The 19,151-nt window shown below is 39.6% G+C and overlaps 1 protein-coding gene across 1 annotated transcript in view; it reads right to left on the bottom strand.

Annotated features, from left to right (window-relative positions):
• The window catches only part of LOC150091155 (uncharacterized), a 1,391,089-nt gene that overhangs the window by 329,617 nt on the left and 1,042,321 nt on the right, over positions 1-19,151 (bottom strand). Inside the window, exon 30 of the mRNA XM_090374518.1 lies at positions 12,975-13,108. Within this exon, the coding sequence (XP_090230644.1) occupies positions 12,975-13,108 (134 nt within the window). The remainder of the gene's footprint in view (positions 1-12,974; positions 13,109-19,151) is intronic.

The raw sequence follows: 19,151 nt of genomic DNA, 5'->3' as shown, positions 1-19,151 counted from the left end.
GGGGGCCAGGCAACAAGCCCACCACAGCCAATCCATCGACGCCCAAAACTCCTTTTTTTTTTTTTTTTTGATTTGGTAGTTGTTGGCGCATCGGCTTCTGTGGCCATATTGCACCGCCCAAGGTTTTTGCAGTACTTTGATCCAAGCCCGAGGCGGGAATCGAACCCGCGACCTTTGGGTTGCCGGGTAGGTACTTTACCCACTCGGCTAGCCCGGTCGGCCCCAAAACTCCTGTTCAAATGGTCACGAACACACCTTCCGTAATGGGCAGGCACCCCATCATGTTGAAACCAAATGTTGCGCCTCACATTTGCTGGAACATCGTCAAGTAACCCTGGTAGAACTTGTTCAAGAAAGATCCGACATTTAGCGGAGTTCATGCGGGATGATAACAGGTATGGGCCGACTAAGCAGTCACCGACCATACCTGCCCACACATTTATTGCGAAGCAATGTTGTGCCGCATGGAGGCGCACACCGTGTGGGTTGTCGTGAGCCCACACATGAGCATTGTGCTGACTGAATAAGCCTTCCCGAGTGAAATAAGCCTCATCCGTGAACAAAACAAAGGCTGGAAAATTCAAGTCTTGAACACTTTCTTGGAGAAACCACTGCGCAATAGCCACACGTGCAGGATTATCTTGAGGGGAGCAGTAACTGAATCCTTTGGAGATGAAATGGGTGTTAGGAATCGTCGTGCCAGATATGCTGTACACTGCAACAAGACACTCCTAAGGCAGAGGCAATGGCACGTGTGCTGGTAGTAGGATTATTCTGGATGGCATTCAACACATTTTTTTTCATGGCGGGAGTTCTCGTCGAACATGGTCTGCCCACACTATGCCCGTTACCTCTAAATGACCCATATTTGCACAAATTTTAATGTACACGCACAAACAAACGGTGGTCCAGTACATGTCTATCTGGGAAGCGTTCTCCATAAATTCGTTGAGCAGCTCGTCCATTGCCCTCTGCTAATCCATACACTAGGTGCATGTCTGCCAGCTCACAGTTCGTATATCGATGCATGCTCTTCGTGCAGTGACTACCGTGCCGTCTACTGACTAACTGTGACGTTTCCGGTTATGGGTTCCTATGCGATTCACATTCCTTTAGATGTCACCCCCCCACCCCTAAACGTTTATACCAATATTTTTGAGACACCCTGTACAGTCCTTACAAAATTGAATTACAAAGGCTTTGCTCACTCTCTTCATTTGGAACTTCTATCAGATTGAGCATTTCAAGTCCATGTGAGACCAGCAGTCTTGAAAATTAAATCAAGGTGTTCCCGAAGGACCAGTCCTGCGCGACACATTATTTGCAATATGGACAAACACAATTATACACCATCTACTGCCATCCATATCTAATGCACTCTATGTGGATGATTTTAGTATTTTGCACCAACCAGCAATTTGAGAACTGAGAGAATGACAGAATGTTATTAATCACAGAATGCTATTAATCATGAGAGTAAATGGGCATTAAACAATAGTTACAGAATATCAACACAAAAAATAGTTTGTGTCTACTTTTGTTATAAAAATGTTGTGTTGTAAAATTCTACATCCTGACCCTGAATTAAAACTCTAAAGAAAAACTATTCCTGTCAGTGCACACAATGACATGTTTAGGATTAATATTAGTCTTCAAGTTAACACTTTGTGAATGGGTCCATCAAATAAGAGTTAACTGTGCCAGGTGCAGAGAGTGTCTAGAAATTAGGCATCAACTCAGTGTTCTACTGGGCGTCTATGAGAGCTTGAGGTGTAGGGTAGATGCCCTCGAAGAAATTAATATGAAGTGCCCGTCAAGCTCTCAGCTTCCCAACTCAATGCCAGAACTCACTCCTGGGCATCAGGCAACAAAGCGGCAATCTCCAAGGCAGAATGCGCTGGTCCCAAACGAAATAGTTATTGTTGGTGACTGTATTGTCAGGGAGATGGGGAATATATTGTGTAAAAAGGATAGACGGAACAGGACCAGGGTATGTCAGCCAGGGGCAAAAATTGATGACATTGTAAAGCCTATATCATCTTTTAAGGGCACATAAGGTGATATTGTTGTACACGTTCACACCAAAGAGATTAACAGTAGGAGATCTGCAGATTTACATAACAAATACAGGTCAATGTTGCAAAAAAAAGTCGTGAGTCAGGGTAACATTTGAAAGTGTCTGAAATTCTGCCCAGACATGATAGGAGGGAGTACATGATGAGAGCCTTGTCAATCAATTCGGCCCTGGAAAGATTGTGCAAGGCTCAAGGGGTAAAATATTTTTCAGTCTGGTCTGTACTTGTTAACAGGAGAGACTGCTTCTACAGAGATGGGATACACTTAAATAGAAAGGGTGCAAGAATATTTGCTAATGCTATCTTGGCAGTGTTAGGTGGGTTGGAAAACTGCTAGCTTGAGGAGATTCACAGACTAAAAGGTTAAAAGTCACCACAGGCAGAGGTGAAGGTGATTCTTGCACAACTTCTATTAGAATAAGTAGCGACCTGGAGCGAGGGGGTGCTGGGGGTTTCAGGGAGTGATGGCAGTCATCGTGAAACAGGTGTGTATATGGCATGTGTCAGGGTAACTAGGAATAGGTGCATACATGTATGCTTGCATGTATACCAATGCTGGAAGTATAGTAAATAAATTTGATGAATTTGAAGTGTTGGTCAAGACATGAAAGGCAGATATTGTTGGGATATCAGAGACGTGGTGTCACACTGATATTACGAATGCAAAATTGGAATTTGGGGAGTGGAATGTGTACAGAAAGGTTAGACAGGATAGGAAGGGAAGAGGTGTCATGCTGTTAATTAAGAAAAACATAAAATCAAAAGAAGTGCATCTAGTTGATACAGATGACCAGTGCACTGTTGAGTCAGTTTGGTGTGACATAAGCACTGCAAGAAAGCAAAAATAAGAGTAGGAGTGTGTTGTAGGCCTAATAACTCGAATGAGTATAATGAACAGAGAAATAGAGTGAGCTAGTAAATCAGAATGTCTTATAATGGGGGATTTTAACTTCCCAGATATTGACTGGAACTTGTGAATTGGTCACTCACACACTAGTAAGACTTTTGTGGATTTATTGGATGATTGTTTTCTGCAGCAGCATGTTTGAGAGGCAACCAGAGAGGGTAATACTCTTGATCTGGTTATTAGCAGTGATCATTCGTGTATTAAGAATTTGCAGATAAAGGAACCACTAGGTGGCAGTGATCACAGTGTACTGATGTGGGATTTACTTAAAGATATAATTACCATCAGGGGTAAAGGAAACGGTTTTTGCTTCCATAAAGGTGAGTACAGTGGTCTCAGACAGTTTTTAAATTCTGTACAGTGGGATCAACTGACGATGTTACCAACAGTAAATTTTAAGTGGGAAGCATTCAAGGAATTAATCGTGGATGCTACTAAAAGTTTCATACCTATTAAGAAATATTGTTCAAGGTTTAGGCCTAAATGGTTATCAAATGAACTAATGAGACTGGTGACAGAGAAGAAAAATGCATGGGATGCATATAAATTATCAAGCGACTCAGAAGCCTATGACAGATACAAGCGAGTGTGTAATCAGGTCACAAAGGACATTAGGCAGGCGAAGGCAGATTAAGAGAAATCTTTGGCAAAAGATGCTAAGAAAAACAGGAAGAATTTCTTTACTTATATAAACTCTGAAAGGAAGGGGATGAATCTGATTGGTCCACTTGATATTGATGGTTTGACTGTTGATGATCCTACTCAGATAGTTGTTGTTTGTTGTTGTTTTTTTTTGGTTTTTAGGAGCATTAGCAACTAAGGCCATATTGCTCCAGGGATATGCGGTGATCATTCCCTGACCTTTCTGCATCCTCCGTATTTGGTGGACACGGGCTCGAACCCCGGTCTAATCAAGAAGCGTGTCCTACGCACTGCTGCTCCTGCCCACCTGGCTATGGAGTTGCCTGCTCAGATAGAAAAACAAACTTAATTGTTGGCACTAATAATATTAAGAGTGTGTGTGTTGTGTTGTTTGGTTTTTAGGAGCATTAGCAACTAAGGCCATATTGCTCCGGGATATGCGGTGGTCATTCCCTGACCTTTCCGCATCCTCCGTATTTGGCGGTGATGGGCTCAAACCCCGGTCTAATCAAGAAGCGTGTGCTACGCACTGCTGCTCCTTCCCACCTGGCTACAGAGGCGCCAGTGCAGTAATAACACTATATATATATATATATATATTGCAGTATCGAGTATTATCTCCGAGTTATGTTAGATGACTTTCCTATTTCCTGTCAAGTTATATGTATTGATTTATAATATTACGTTTCTAAAATCTAGGTCATAAATATGTACTTATTTAAAAAAGTACAATTTAACTGACAATGAAATTTAATATGATTAATAAATTTTACTGATTAATTGATAACACTATACTATACTAAGCTAACAGATTTCTAATATAGTGCTATGTGCTTCGCTATCTAGTTTTATGTTAAAACTTGCGCTGTTGAGTTCGGGATACACATCGTATTGTATAACAATGGTGGCAAGTTACAAACAGTAAATCTATGGACACTAAGTATTAATTAACTTTCAAAATCGCTATCTAAATTCAAAAGAAACCAAGGAACTTGGCCAGGTCTATAAGCTACTTATAGAAAATAATTTAATATAACAATTAAGTCAATAAAACAGCTAAATATAATTAAAAACTTAAGTGTTTGCCAGAGCTGCAAAATCTTTAGCATTAGCATTACTAGAGGCATTTGATGCAAGAAAGCAAGCTTATGCAGCATCAGCCAAAAAAAAAAAAAAAAAAAAACAAAGAAACCACTTCCACTTCACCCCTCTGTTCGTTCAAAATACCTGTCCAGCTGAGCCTTAAACTTATTTAAGCAATCAACTTCCACGACAAGGGATGGAAGTCTGTTCCAGCAATCAATCACCCGCTGGCTAAAGGCAAATTTCCTCACATCTATCCTACATCTGTCTTTCCTCAATTTGAATTTATGCTCTCTCAAGTGATTATTCTGAGCTAGAGGAAGAATCCCATCAGCATTGAGCATGCTCAAACCATTCAAGGCTTTATACACCTTTATCAGATCACCTCGCTGGTGCCTAGTCTCCAGACACTGTAATTTGCAAAACCTAAGCCTTTCTTCGTAAGAGCACCCCTTTGTTCCATTCACTAATCTTGTTGCCCTTCTCTGTACTCATTCCAGCAGCTCTACATCTTTCTTGAAATGAGGCCTCCAGACCTGTATACAGTACTCTAGGTGTGGCCTGACCATTGCCTTTTACAAGGGAATAATCACCTCCTTATCCCAGCTAGAAAAATTCCTATATATCATTGACAATACACCATGAGCTACTCTTGTAGCCCATCTGCACTGCTCAGAGAACTTCATATCTGCCTGCACAACCACCCCCAGGTCCCTTTCATTCTCTACCACTGTCAGTGTAGTACCACAGAGTTGATACGTTGCTCTGGAGTTGCTGTTTCCCATGTGTAGTACTTTACATTTGTCAATGTTAAACTTCATTTGCCACCTCTCAGCCTATCTGCTCAACTTTTCCAGATCCCATTGCAGCAACATAGTGTCAGTAGTGTCCTTGACAACCCTGCCTACCTTTGTAAATATAAGCTTGATATACCATCATCAATATCATTTATGAATACAGTAAACAATAATGGACCCAACACTGAGCCCTGAGGTACTCCACTAATAACATTAGTCCACAATGAGCAGTGTCCTTTGATTACCATTCTCTGTCTTCTCCCCCTCAGCCACCCATTTATCCACAGCAGCAATTTGCCTCCAATGTCACACTGTCCAATTTGTGCAGCAGTCTTCCATGTGCAACAGTATCAAAAGCCTTTCTAAGATCCAAGTATATAATATCAAAGTTATTTCCTGCATCCAGTTCTTTGTGACTGCATCGTATCCAATCAAACTGGTCAGGCAAGACTTCCCCTTAACAAAACCATGGTGTGTACCAGCTATAACTGAAGTCTCGTCTAAATGATCCTGCAGTGTTTCTTTAACTAGTGCCTCCATTAGTTTTCCTGGAACAGAAGTTAAACTCACAGGTCTATAATTATTTGTGTCAGCCTTTTATCCTCCTTTGTGAATTGGGGTCACATTTGCACATCTCCAGTCTGTGGGTACCTCCCCTGAGTCCAAGTAAGCTCTCATAATTATGGCTAAGGGTTTGCTTACTTCCTCTGCTGCCTCCTTTAATATAACTGGATAGATTCCATCCACCCCGGGTGATTTTCTTGTGTTTATCTTCAACAATTTCTCCTCCACTTTACTCTCAGTTATTACAAGATTCTCTAGCTTACTGCTAGAGTTGAATACACCTCTGGCTTTCCCCTCGCTAAATAACTCCTCATGTGTGAATGTCGATGCAAAATATTCATTTAGTTTGTTAGCTACCTGAGCAGGATCTTCAACAGTTGACCCATTGATATCAAGTGGTCCAATCTGATTCATCCCCTTCCTTCTAGAGTTTACATAAGTAAAGAATTCTTTGCTGTTTTTCTTTGCATCCCTTGCCAAAGATTTCTTGTGATCTGCCTTCGCCTGCCTAACCTCCTTTGTAACTTGGTTACAGATCAACTTGTATCTATCATAGGCTTCTGTGTCATGTGTTAATTTGTATGTATCCCATTCTTCTCTGCCATATGCCTCATCAGTTCATCTGACATCCATTTAGGCCTAAACCTTGAACAATATTTCTTGGTTGGTATGTAAAGCCTAGTAGCTTCCAAGATAAGTTCTTTGAATGCTTCCCATGTTGCATTTGCTGTTGGTAACATCATCAGTTGGTCCCACTGTATAGAATTTAAATACTGTCTCAGTCCATCGTAGACACATTTACGAATGCAATAACCCTTCCCTTTACCCCTAATGGTAGTTAACTCTTTGAGTAAATCCCACTTCAGCACACTGTGATCACTGCCACCTAGTGGTTCATTTCTCTGCAGATTCTTAATGCATGAAGAATCACTGCTGATAATCAAATCAAGAGTATTCCTCCCTCTAGTTGCCTCCCGAACATGCTGATGTAGAAAACAATCATCCAATAAATCCACAAAAGCCTTGCTAGTGTGTGAGTGACCAGCCCCCAAATTCCAGTCAGTATCTGGGAAATTAAAATCTCCCATTATAAGACTCTCTGATTTACTGGCCCACTCTATTTCCCTGTACAGTTTCTAATTATACTCATCAGAGTCATTAGACCTATAGCACACTCCTACTCTCAATTTTGATCTCCCAATGCTTATGTCACACCAAACTGACTCGACACTGCACTGTCCAGCGATGTCCACTGGCTTCACTTCCTTGGATTTTATGTATTTCTTAACTAATAGCATAACCCCTCCTCCCTTCCTATCCAGTCTATCCTTTCTGTAGATGTTGTACTCCCCAAATTCCAGCTCTGCATTCCTTATATCTGTGTGATGCCACGTCCCTGATATCTCAACAATATCTGCCTTTGATGTTTTGAGCAATACCTCAAATTCAACAAATTTATTTCCTAAATTCCTAGCATTGGTGTACACGCAACTATACATGCACCTATTTCTATTCTTAGCTACCCTAACACAACCCATGTGTTTACTTGTACCGCAATGGCTCCCAGCAGTCTCTGAAATATCCTGCATCTTGTTTTTCAGGCTTCTGCTCATTCCAATAGAAGCAGTGCAAGAATCTCTTTCACCTCTGCCAGTGGCTACTGTCAATCTATTAGTCTTTGTCTCCCCCCAAGTTAGCAGTTTTCCGACCCACCTAACACTGCCTCGATAGCATCAGCAAATATTCTTGCACCCTTTCTATCTAAGTGTATCCCATCCCTGTAGAAGCAATCTCTCCTGTTAACAAGTACAGTCCAGGCTGAAAAAAAGTCTACCCCTTGAGCCTTGCACAATCTTTCCAGGGCCGAATTGATCGACAAGGCTCTCATCATATACTTCCTCCTATCGTGTCTGGGCAGAATTGCAGACACTTTCAAATTCAACCCTATTTCACGGCTTTTTTTTCAACAGTGACCTGTACTTGTTAAGCAATTCTGCCGGTCTCCTACTCTTGATATCATTAGTGCCAAAGTGTGCAACTATATCACCTTTTGTGCCCTTAAAAGATGATATCTGCTCTACAACGTTATCAACCTTTGCCCCTGGCAGACATACCCTTGCCCAACATGTGGATTGAATAAGCTTACCGATACTATGTAAAAATCTTCAAAATCTTTATCTAAGTTCAAATTAAACTAGGTATCGTTTAAAGGAATATAAAGCTACTTCTATAAAATAAATTAATATGCCAATTTAAGTCAATAAAACAGCAAAAAATTTAAGAAAAACTTCTCTATTAGTTGGAGCCATAAAAACTTCGTCCACACGGAGCTTGTTTGTTTGTTATTTAGGAGCATTAGCAACTAAGGCCATATTTTCGCAAGGAGCTAATCTTGTTCCTAAAGTGGAGATGTTCATTAAGTGCTGAAATGCTTCTGTATTTGTTCGTATTTTTTATTTATTTTTTTGGTATTATTTCATTTATGAGTATATTTCCATATGCATTTGTCTACAAGTACATTATTTGGGCCGTTATTGATTATGAAACCTACTCCATTAATGTATCTCACGTAATGGTAAAATGAACATAATTTGATGTAGTTCTTCAACGTTTTTACTTTGAATTCTATTGTTTTAGCATTAGCATAGGCACATGATGCAAGAAAGCAAGCTTATATCGCATCAACCAAAAAAAAAAAAAAAAAGACACACACCCCCTTCTCATTTCACCCACCCACTTGCTCCAATTGTTTGTCTAGTTCTGCCTTGAATCTGTTTAAGCTATCAACTTCTACAATGACAGATGGAAGTTTGTTCCAGCAATCAACCACCCACTGGCTAAACGCAAACTTCCGCACTTCTTGTCAATGATATACAGGAATTTTTCTGCTAGAAAAATTCCTGTATATCATTGACAAGACACTATGAGCTACTCTTGCAGACCGTCTCCACTGCTCAGAAAACTTCATATCTGCCTGCACAATTATCCCCAGGTCCTTTTCATTTTCTACCACTGTCAGTCTAGTACCTTAGAGTTGATACGTTACTCTGTGGTTACTACTTCCCATATGTAGTACTGTACATTTGTCGATGTTAAACTTCATTTGAAACCTCTCAGCCCATCTGCTGAACTTTTCTAGATCCTGTTGCAGCAGCATACTGTCATTGGTGTCATTAACAACCCTGCCAACCTTCATATCATCTGCAAACTTGGACATTAAGCCTAATATACCATCATCAATATCATTTATAAATACAGAAAACAACAATGGACCCAACACTGAACCCTGAGGGACTCCACTAATAACATTAGTCCACAAAGAGCAGTGTCCATTGATTACCGCTCTCATTCTTCTCCCACTCAACCGTCCTTTATCAATAGCAGCAATTTGCCTCCAATGCCACACTACCCAATTTGTGCAGCAGTCTTCCATATATCAACAGTATCAAAGGCCTTTCCAAGATCCAAATATATGATATCAATTTTATTCTTTCCATCCAGTTCTTTTGTGACTACATCATAGTATCCAATCAAATGGGTCAGACAAGACTTTCCCTTAACAAACCCATGCTGTGTCTAAGCTATAACTGATGTCTTGCCTAGATGATGCTGCAATGCTTCTTTAACCAGTGCCTCCATTAATTTCCCTGGAACAGAAGTTAAACTAACAGGTGTGTAATTACCTGTTTCTCCCTTTGATTCTCCTTCATGGATTGGAGTCACATTTGCACATCTCCAGTCAATGGGTACCACCCCTGAGTCCAAGGAAGCTCTCATAATAATGGCTAAGGGTTTGCTTACTTTCTTTCCCACCTCCTTTAATATAACTGGATAGATTCCATCCACAAGATTACCTAGATTATCAGTAAGATTATCAGCAGTAAGCTAGCATCTAGATTATCAGCAGTAAGTTAGATAATCTTATTACAAGATTATCTAGCTTGCTGTCAAAGTTTAATACACCTCTGGCATTCCCCTCCCTGAATAACTCCTCATGTGTGAATGTAGATTCAAAATATTCATTTAGTTTGCTAGTTACCTCAGCAGGATCATCAACAGTTGAACCATCAATATCAAGTGGACCAATCTGATTCATCCCCTTCCTTTAAGAGTTTACATAAGTAAAGAAGTCTTTGCTGTTTTTCTTTGCATCCTTTGCCAAAGATTTCTCATAATGTGCCTTCGACTGCCTAACCTCCTTTGTGACTTGGTTACAGACAAGCTTGTATCTATCATAGGCTTCTGTGTCACCTGCTATTTTATATGTATCCCATGCATTTTTCTTCACTGTCACATGTCTAATTAGTTCATCTGACATCCATTTATGCCTAAATCTTGAACAATATTTCTTAGTTGGTATGAAAAGCCTAGTACCTTCCAAGATTAATTCTTTGAATTCTTCCTATTTTGAATTTGCTGTTGGTCCCACCGTATAGAATTTAAATACTGTCTCAGACCACCGTAGTCACCTTTATGAAAGCAAAAACACTTCCCTTTACCCTTGATAGTAGTTACCTCTTTGAGTAAATCCCACTTCAGCACACTGTGATCATTGCCACCTAGTGGTTCCTTTATCTGCAGATTCTTAATGCATGAAGAATCACTATTGATAATCAGATCAAGAATATTACTCCCTCTAGTTGCCTCCCGAACATGCTGCTGTAGAAAACAATTATCCAATAAATCCTCAAAAGCCTTGATAATATGTGAGTGACCAACTCACAAATTTCAGTCAATATCTGGGAAATTAAAATCCCCCATTATAAGACACACTGATTTATTGGGCCACTCTATTTCTCTGCACAAATGCCCATTATACTCATCAGATTCATTAGGCCTATAACACAGACCTACTCTCATTTTTCCTTCCCAGTGCTTATGTCATCCCAAACAGACTCAACATTGCATTATCCACCAACATCCATTGGATGCACTTTCTTAGATTTTATGTTTCTTAACTAACAACATAATCCCCTTCTTCCTTCCTGTCCTGTCTATCCTTTCTGTACACATTGTACACCCCAAATTCCAATTTTGCACTGCTTATGTCTGTGTGACACCACGTCTCTGATATCCCAACAATATCTGCCTTTGATATCTTGACTAGCACTTCAAGCTCATCGAATTTATTAACTATACTCCTAGCATTGGTGTACATGCAAGTATACATGCACCTGGTTCTACTCTTAGTTACCTTAACACAACCCATGTATTTACTTCTTCCAATATGACTCCCAGCAGTCCTGGAAATCCCTATTGCCTTGCTTTCCAGGCTGCTGCTCAATTGCATTTCAATAGGAGCAGTGCAAGAATCCCTTTCACCTCTGCCAGCGGTCACTGTTAATCTATTAATCCATGTATCCCCACCCCCATGGAAGGTTTTCTTACCATATTTTCACTTTAACCACATGAAACTATGTAAATGTAAATACATTTAAGGCTGTGCATATGATATTGTAATTTAAAGATGTAATTTTAATTTTGCTAGATCATTATTTCACTACCATTGCCATTACATTTAGTGATATGTGGGAATTATGATTTACAAGTAACATTAGTACAAAAAACATTACTAAGGATTCTGTATGGTCTAGTACGGGAGGTGACACCAACCCTATTTATGCCACTACATGTGTGAGCCTTGTATGAATCATCCTTTCGAAAATTTTTCCCTTGCAGCTTGTAAGTGATATTGGCCTGTAATTTTGCACAAAGGATGTTTTCCTGTTTTTGGTATGGCAATAATGAAAGAATGGCACCAAGAAGAAGGATAGGCATTTTCATAGAAGATTTGATTATAGAAAATTGACAGGGTACACAAGTAAATGCTTCAGCATAGTGTAATGAATGGCATCTTGTCTTGTGGCACTATTGAAAATCTGTTTAATGATTCTCAAAGTTCTATTAATGTAAATGATTGGATTTATGACAATAAGCAATGTGCGAAGAAGTTGATTTTATACCCTTTTGCAGCTGCTTTGATGTTCTGGAAGGAGGATGCATAGCAGACAGAAGCAGAGATTGTAGCAAATGATTGTGCTAGTGCATTAGTAACTTTTTCAGCTGTAGATAGGTCTTTCCCTTTCCAATGAAGCATTGGAGAGGGCAGTTAAATGAATTTTCCATTTAACACCTGTATTCTTTTTCCAGATGAGCCATGTGTAGGTTCTTTGGTGATTGTTGAGGCAAAAGCAATTCATGAATCCTGTTTTGCTTTCCACCTAACTTGTCTTGCTATTGCATTAAGTCTTTAATAAGCAATTAGGTTACATTCACAATATTTTCTGTGATGTACATGATTCCATCATTGATGGGCTCCTGACTGATGTCATGTCAATGTTTTCCAGATGTTAAAAGGCATTCCAGTCAGTCTGAACAATTTTCCAACATGGAAAACTAAATGGCAGGCACACTAGCCTAACTAGGTCTACCACTAGTTAGTTTGGTTATCACAGGGAAGTGAACTTACTTGAGAGGTGGGTTTCCTCAACCTCCCAAGTAAGTGAAGGAAGGAGAGAATGGGAGCAGGTAGAAAGATCAATGACAAAGAAAGGTACGAGTAGGCACATGGAAGGAGTTTGTTCCCACACTTAGAAAGGAGAGGTCATTGTCAGTGAACATATGCACTATGATTCGTCCTCTTCTATTGATGTTAGCACTAACCCACTGAGTATTATGTTCATTAAAATCCCCAAAAAGTAAAAAAAGGGACGCAATTGATTGCAATGTGACAGCAGAAAATCACGTTGCATATGGCAACTGCAGAGCTTAATACTCAGCTGAGGAACTTCTTGACTTAGTTCACACATATATTAGAGGATGCTCTTTCCATTAAGAACAAAACATATTTAAGAAGGATAATACAAGAACTCTTTGGATTTGTTTACTGAGCAAATCATTACTTACTTTTTTTCCAGATATACCTGGAACACCTGAGTATCCTCTTTCGCCCTTTCTTCCCGGTTGTCCTACTATCCCATTAGCGCCAGTTAATCCAGGCAAACCAGGAAATCCCTTATCACCTTTGGGGCCTTCTAAACCTATAGAAAATAAAATTATGCTACAATCATTAAACCTAGAAATTAACATCTATAAGAAGTAAATTTAAAATTAAATCAAAAACAAAATCTCTAGGACTGTGAAATAAATTTCTTAAAACAACATGAACACCACTCTATTCTGTATCTCAGATATTTACATCTGAGATATAGAATAGAATAGAAAATTATTTACAATTTTAGAAATGATATACACACAGCTCTCAACTTTAAACTTTCAATACAATTAGAAAGAGATTAGGCATTTGTAAGCAGGAGGAAAATGGAAGTTTTTTTTCGGGGAAAACAAGAAAAAAAATACACCTTGCAAAAAAGCAGCTGTATTTTCCAAAAAAAAAAAAAAAAAAAAACCAGCAGACTTTTTGCAGAAGATTTTTCAACATTGTACTATAGATTAAATTTCACAGAAAAAATATAAACATTTCAGCTTTTAAACATTACCTTATCAAAAATTTACCTGTCTATGTATTTCTGTTTGGATGGATGGATGGATTTCGATTTTATTATTGCAAAAATGACTAAGGCTATGGTGCACCATGACAATGTTGCAGACTTTTTTTTTAATGAATACCCCAACAATGAAAAGTATTCAAGCTACAGTACTAAGTACTGTCTATGGGTTACAGTTTCAAAAAAAAAAACAGAAGATATTTCTTAATAGACTTTGATTTCTATAGATTACAATTTTCAGGAAATTGCATGTGAAAGAAAGTTTTTCTATAAAACAGAGGGAGAGTATGGGTTTGGCATACCCGGGTCCTCAGCTGGATATCATCATTCTTCTCTTCCTTGGTGATTCCCTTCTACTTATGACTCTTGTTCTCTCTCTCTCTCTCTCTCTCTCTCTCTCTCTCTCTCTCTCTCAGGGTAATTCGGAAATTATTTTTGGCAGGTGCAGCGTAAGTCTCAGGCTTCCTTGCACCATATAGCTAACAATAATAATAATAAAAATACACAGGGATGATGCAGGCTCAGCAGTCAGAGCACAAGGAAATCAAGAGGTGCCTGACAAAAAAATATCATCACAGACTCAGAAGCCTGCTGAAAGCAAAACTGAACAGAGAGGTCACAGTTACAGCCATAAACACCTATACAGCTCCAGTAATAACATACTCCTTTGGGGTCATATATTGGACTAACGCCGAGCTGGAGGATATCATTCGAAAGACAAGGACAATGATGACCAAGAGCCGCCAACACCACCAAAAGTCAGCAGTGCAGAGAAGATATCCTTCTCTGCACTGCTGACTTCTCTATCAGGCCACTTCCCCCCTTGGAAAGAGGGGGGAAGCGGCCTGATAGAGCAACAGAAAACAGCAACAGTTAACCTGAAAGATTACTTCGAGAACAACACAGCACCACTCCACCAGGATATAAGGAAGATAGATAAGTGGTATACCCGACTCAACCTAAGCGAGAAGCTCCCTCCCACCCACCCACCGACCCACCCAGACGGCATAAGAAATGAAGCTAGAAAGATGGGCAAAGAAGACACTACAATCAGCTCCACCAAAATCACATCAATAACATTGCTTCCAATGCACGGCTCACAAGTGGGATGCTCATCCCCGAAACTGAAGGATCCATGCTGGCCATCCAAGACCAGGCAATCAAAACCAGAAACTATAGAAAATACATCACAAAGGAGCCTGGAAGGTCAGATGACACATGTCGATGATGCCATCTGGCCTCAGAAATGATCCAACACATCAAAGGGGGATGCATGGTGATCACCCAGACTGAGTACATTCATAGGCACGACCATTATGTGGCATATGCAAGAAGTAACGACTATCCTGATCTTCGTGTCAACCACCGGTATGATGCAAAAGACCCTAGGCTGCTTCTTCAGGGATGGGATATACTTAAATAGAAGGGGTGCAGGCAGTGTTAGATGCATTGGAAAACTGCAAGCTTGGGGGGATTTATGGACTAAAAGGTTAATAGTAGCATCAAGCAGAGGTCGAATTGATTCTTGCACTGCTTTTAGTAGAATGAGCAGTGGCCTAGAGCATGGGGTGCTGGGAGGTTTAGGGACTTGCTTAGGGGGTACTAAGCAAAATCTAAGGTAGTGCATCCAGTGAACATAGATGGACAGTGCAATGTTGTGTCAGTTTGGTGTGATATAAGCACTGGGAAGGCAAAAATGAGAGTAGGAGTGTGTTATAAACCTAATGACTCTAAAGAGTACAATGAACAATTGTACAGAGATATAAAATGGGCCAGTAAATTAGATTGTGTTATAACAGGGGATTTTAACATCCCAGAGGGTGCCACTATAGCCAGGTGGGCAGGAGCAGCCGTGCATAGCAGACGCTTCTTGATTAGACCGGGGTTCGAGCCCGTGACCACCAAATACGGAGGATGCAGTAAGGTCAGGGAATGACCACTGCATATCCCTGGAGCAATATGTCCTTAGTTGCTAACTCCTAAAAACCATGCACGATTAATCACTAAGCACATAAAGATTATTACACTCTCTGGTTACCCCTCGAGCATGCTGCTACAGAAGACAATCATCTAATAAATCCACAAAAGTCTTGCTAGTGTGCAAGTAATCAAACCACAAGTTCCAGTCAATATCTGGGATGTTTGTTGTTTGTTTGTTATATTATTATTATAGCTATATGGTGCAAGGAAGCCTGAGGCTTATGCCGCACCAGCCAAAAAAAAAAAAAAATTCCCGAGTTACCTTGAGAGAGAGAGAGAGAGAGAGAGAGAGAAGTAGAAAGGAATCACCAAGAAAGAGAAGAATGATGATATCCAGCTCAGGACCCTGGGTGTGGTGAGTATGGGCTTGGTACACCCAGGGTCCTGAGCTGGATATCATCATTCTTCTCTTTCTTGGTGATTCCTTTCTACTTCTCTCTCTCTCTCTCTCAAGATAACTCGGGAATTTTTTTTTTTTTTTTTTTGGCTGGTGCAGCATAAGCCTCAGGCTTCCTTGCACCATATAGCTATAATAATAATAATATAACAAACAAACAACAAACATCCCAGATATTGACTGGAACTTGTGGTTTGATTACTTGCACGCTAGCAAGACTTTTGTGGATTTATTAGATGATTGTTTTCTGCAGTAGCATGCTCGAGGGGTAACCAGAGAGTGCAATAATCTTTATGTGCTTAGTGATTAGTCGTGCATTAAAAATTTGCAGATAAAGGAACCAAGGTGACAGTGATCAGAGTGTACTGACGTGTAATTTACTTAAAGATGCAACAACCATCAAGGATAAAGGGAAGGGTTTTTTTCTTTCGTAAACCCGACTACAGTGGTCTCAGAGATTTTTTAAATTGTGCACAGTGAGCCCAATTGATGATGAATCTCCAACAGCAAATTCTAAGTGGGAAGCATTCAAGGGACTAATTGTAGAAGCAACTAGACTTTTCATACCAATTAAAAATGCTGTTCAGGATTTAGGCCTAAATGGAGTTCAGACAATCTAGTAAAACTCCTGACAGAGAATAAAAATGCATGGGATGCATATAAAATATCAGGCGACACAGAAGCCTATGGCAGATATAAGCTGGTCTTAAATCAAGCCACAATGGAGATTAAGCAAGCGATGGCAGATTACGAGAAATCTTAATAAATCTTAAGAAATAATCGAAATGGCAAAGGATGCTAAGAAAAACAGCAAGGACTTCTTTACTTATATAAACTCTAGAAGGAAGGAATCAGATTGGTCCACTTGATATTGATGGTTTGACTGCTGATGATCCTGCTCAGATAGATGATAATCTGAATTAGTATTTTGCATCTAAATTCACATAAGGAGTTATTAAGGGAAGAAAATTATCAAATTGTAACAGGGTGCTTAATGATTTTGTAATAACTGAGAGCAAAGTGGAAGAGAAATTGTTCAAGTTAAACATAAGAAAGGCACCTGGGGTGGATGGGCTATATTCAGTTATATTAAAGGAGGTGGCAAAGGAAGTAAACAAACCGTTAGCCATAATTATGAGAGCATCCTTGGATTCAGGGTAAGTCCCCACAGACTGGAGATGTGCAAATGTATCTCCAATTCACAAAGGGGGATTTAAGGGTGACACGAGTAATTATAAAAAAGTTAGTTTAACTTCCATTCCAGGGAAAATAATGGAGTCTGGTTAAAGATACATTGCAGGATCATCTAGACAAGACTGCAGTAATTATTCAGACACAGCATGGGTTTGTGTTCAGGGAAAATTTTATCCAACAAGTTTGATTGGATACTTTGATGTACTCATTGTGAACTAATGTTATTAGTGCTGTTCCCCAGCATTCAGTGTTGTGCCCACTGTTGTTTTGTATATTTATAAATGATTTTGATGAAGGAAAATCATGCTTAATGTCGAAGTTTGCAGATACAAAAGTTGGCAGGATTCTTAATGACAATAATGGAAGTGTGCTACTGCAACAGGATGTAGAAAATTTGGGCAGAAGGGGTGAGAAGTAGCAATTGAAGTTTAACATTGACAAATGCAAAGTACTGCATATGGGTAGAAAGAACCCCAGAGAAATGTATCAAATATGTGGTACTACACTTCGGGAAGTGGAAAGTGAAAAACACCTAGGGGTAATTGTGCAGTCAAATATGAAGTTCGCTGAGCAATGCATATGGGCTGTCAGAGCAGGTAGTGGGTATTGCCAATGATATACAGGAATTTTGCTGGTAGGGAAAAGGAGGCGATTATCCCTTTGTATAAGGCAATGGTCAGGCCACACCTTGAGTACTGCATACAGGTCTGGAGGTCTCAGTTCAGGAAGGATGTAGAGTTGCTTGAGTGTGTACAGAGAAGGGCAACAAGATTGGTGAGGGGAACAATGGGGTACTCTTACTAAGAAAGGCTTAAGTAATGCAAATTGCAGCAGCTGGAGACTAGGCACCTGATGAAGTAATCTGATTGAGGCCTTGAACAGGTTGAGCCTGCTGAATTCTGATGGGATTCTTCTGCCTGCTCAGGTTATGAACCCTAGGGAGCATAAATTCAAATTGAAAAAAGACAGTTGTAGAATAGATGTGTGGAAATTGGCCTTTAGCCAGCAGGTGGTTAATTGCTGGAACAAACTTCTGTCTATTGTTGTTGTGGAAGTTGACAGCTTAAATATATCCAAGAATGAACTGTACAAACTTTTAGAGGGAATGGATATGCCAAATTGTTTTTTTTTTTTTTTTTTGGCTTTTGCTAAATAAGCTCATACACTTGCTTTCTTGCATGACATGCCTCTATTACTACTACTACATAGACACATGTCCTTTACAAGTTTTCTGGGTAACCATTTCTGGCACTAATTACAGATACATAATACACGTGTCCTTTCTGTAGTTCACATTATGATGTTTGAATGCTCATATCTCTGTATCCCAATTTCCCGCATCATAACCAAAAATTACAAAACTTATTTCACAATGACACAAAGAAGAGTCATAACATCAAATACTGTTATGTCATAACTGCAACTGGGCACACTGTTCAGGTTTCAGTGTGTTGCCAGCTCAGTTTCTGCAATGCAGATTACAATCATGATGTTCAATAGTGTAATTTACCCTAGCATCACCTGCTCTTGAGGACCTAATGGTATCTGAATTATTATTATTATTATTATTATTAACTAAATGGTGCAAGGAAGCCTGAGGCTTATGCTGCACCATCAAAAAAAAAAAAAAAAAAAATCTCCCATTATCCTGAGAGAGAGAGAGAGGGAGATAAAAAAAAAATTGAAGGGGATCACCAAGAAAGAGAAGAATGATGATATTCAGCTTAGGACCCCAGGTGTGCCAAGCCCATACTCACCAGATGTGAACCCCTGGGAGTAATCACTAATCTGGGAAGTAAATTAGAAATGAATATAATTTTTCTGTGTATGTATCTCTTCACAAGATGCACCATCATCATGCATTCTTAAATCACAATACAGTGAAACTTCCCTTTAATGGACAGCCATGGGGAACGAAAATGTGTCTGTTAGAGAGAAGTGTCCGCTAACAAGAAGTCTGAGGGAGAAAAAAAAAAGAAAGAAAGAAAAATCGTTAAACGTTTA

Source organism: Mastigoproctus giganteus, chromosome 1, assembly GCF_048544385.1.
Source record: "Mastigoproctus giganteus isolate SK-2022 chromosome 1, ASM4854438v1, whole genome shotgun sequence".
In the NCBI taxonomy this organism is placed as follows: domain Eukaryota; kingdom Metazoa; phylum Arthropoda; class Arachnida; order Uropygi; family Thelyphonidae; genus Mastigoproctus; species Mastigoproctus giganteus.
The sequence above is the reverse complement of the archived record's forward strand: the minus strand, read 5'-3'. Positions and strand labels throughout refer to the sequence as shown.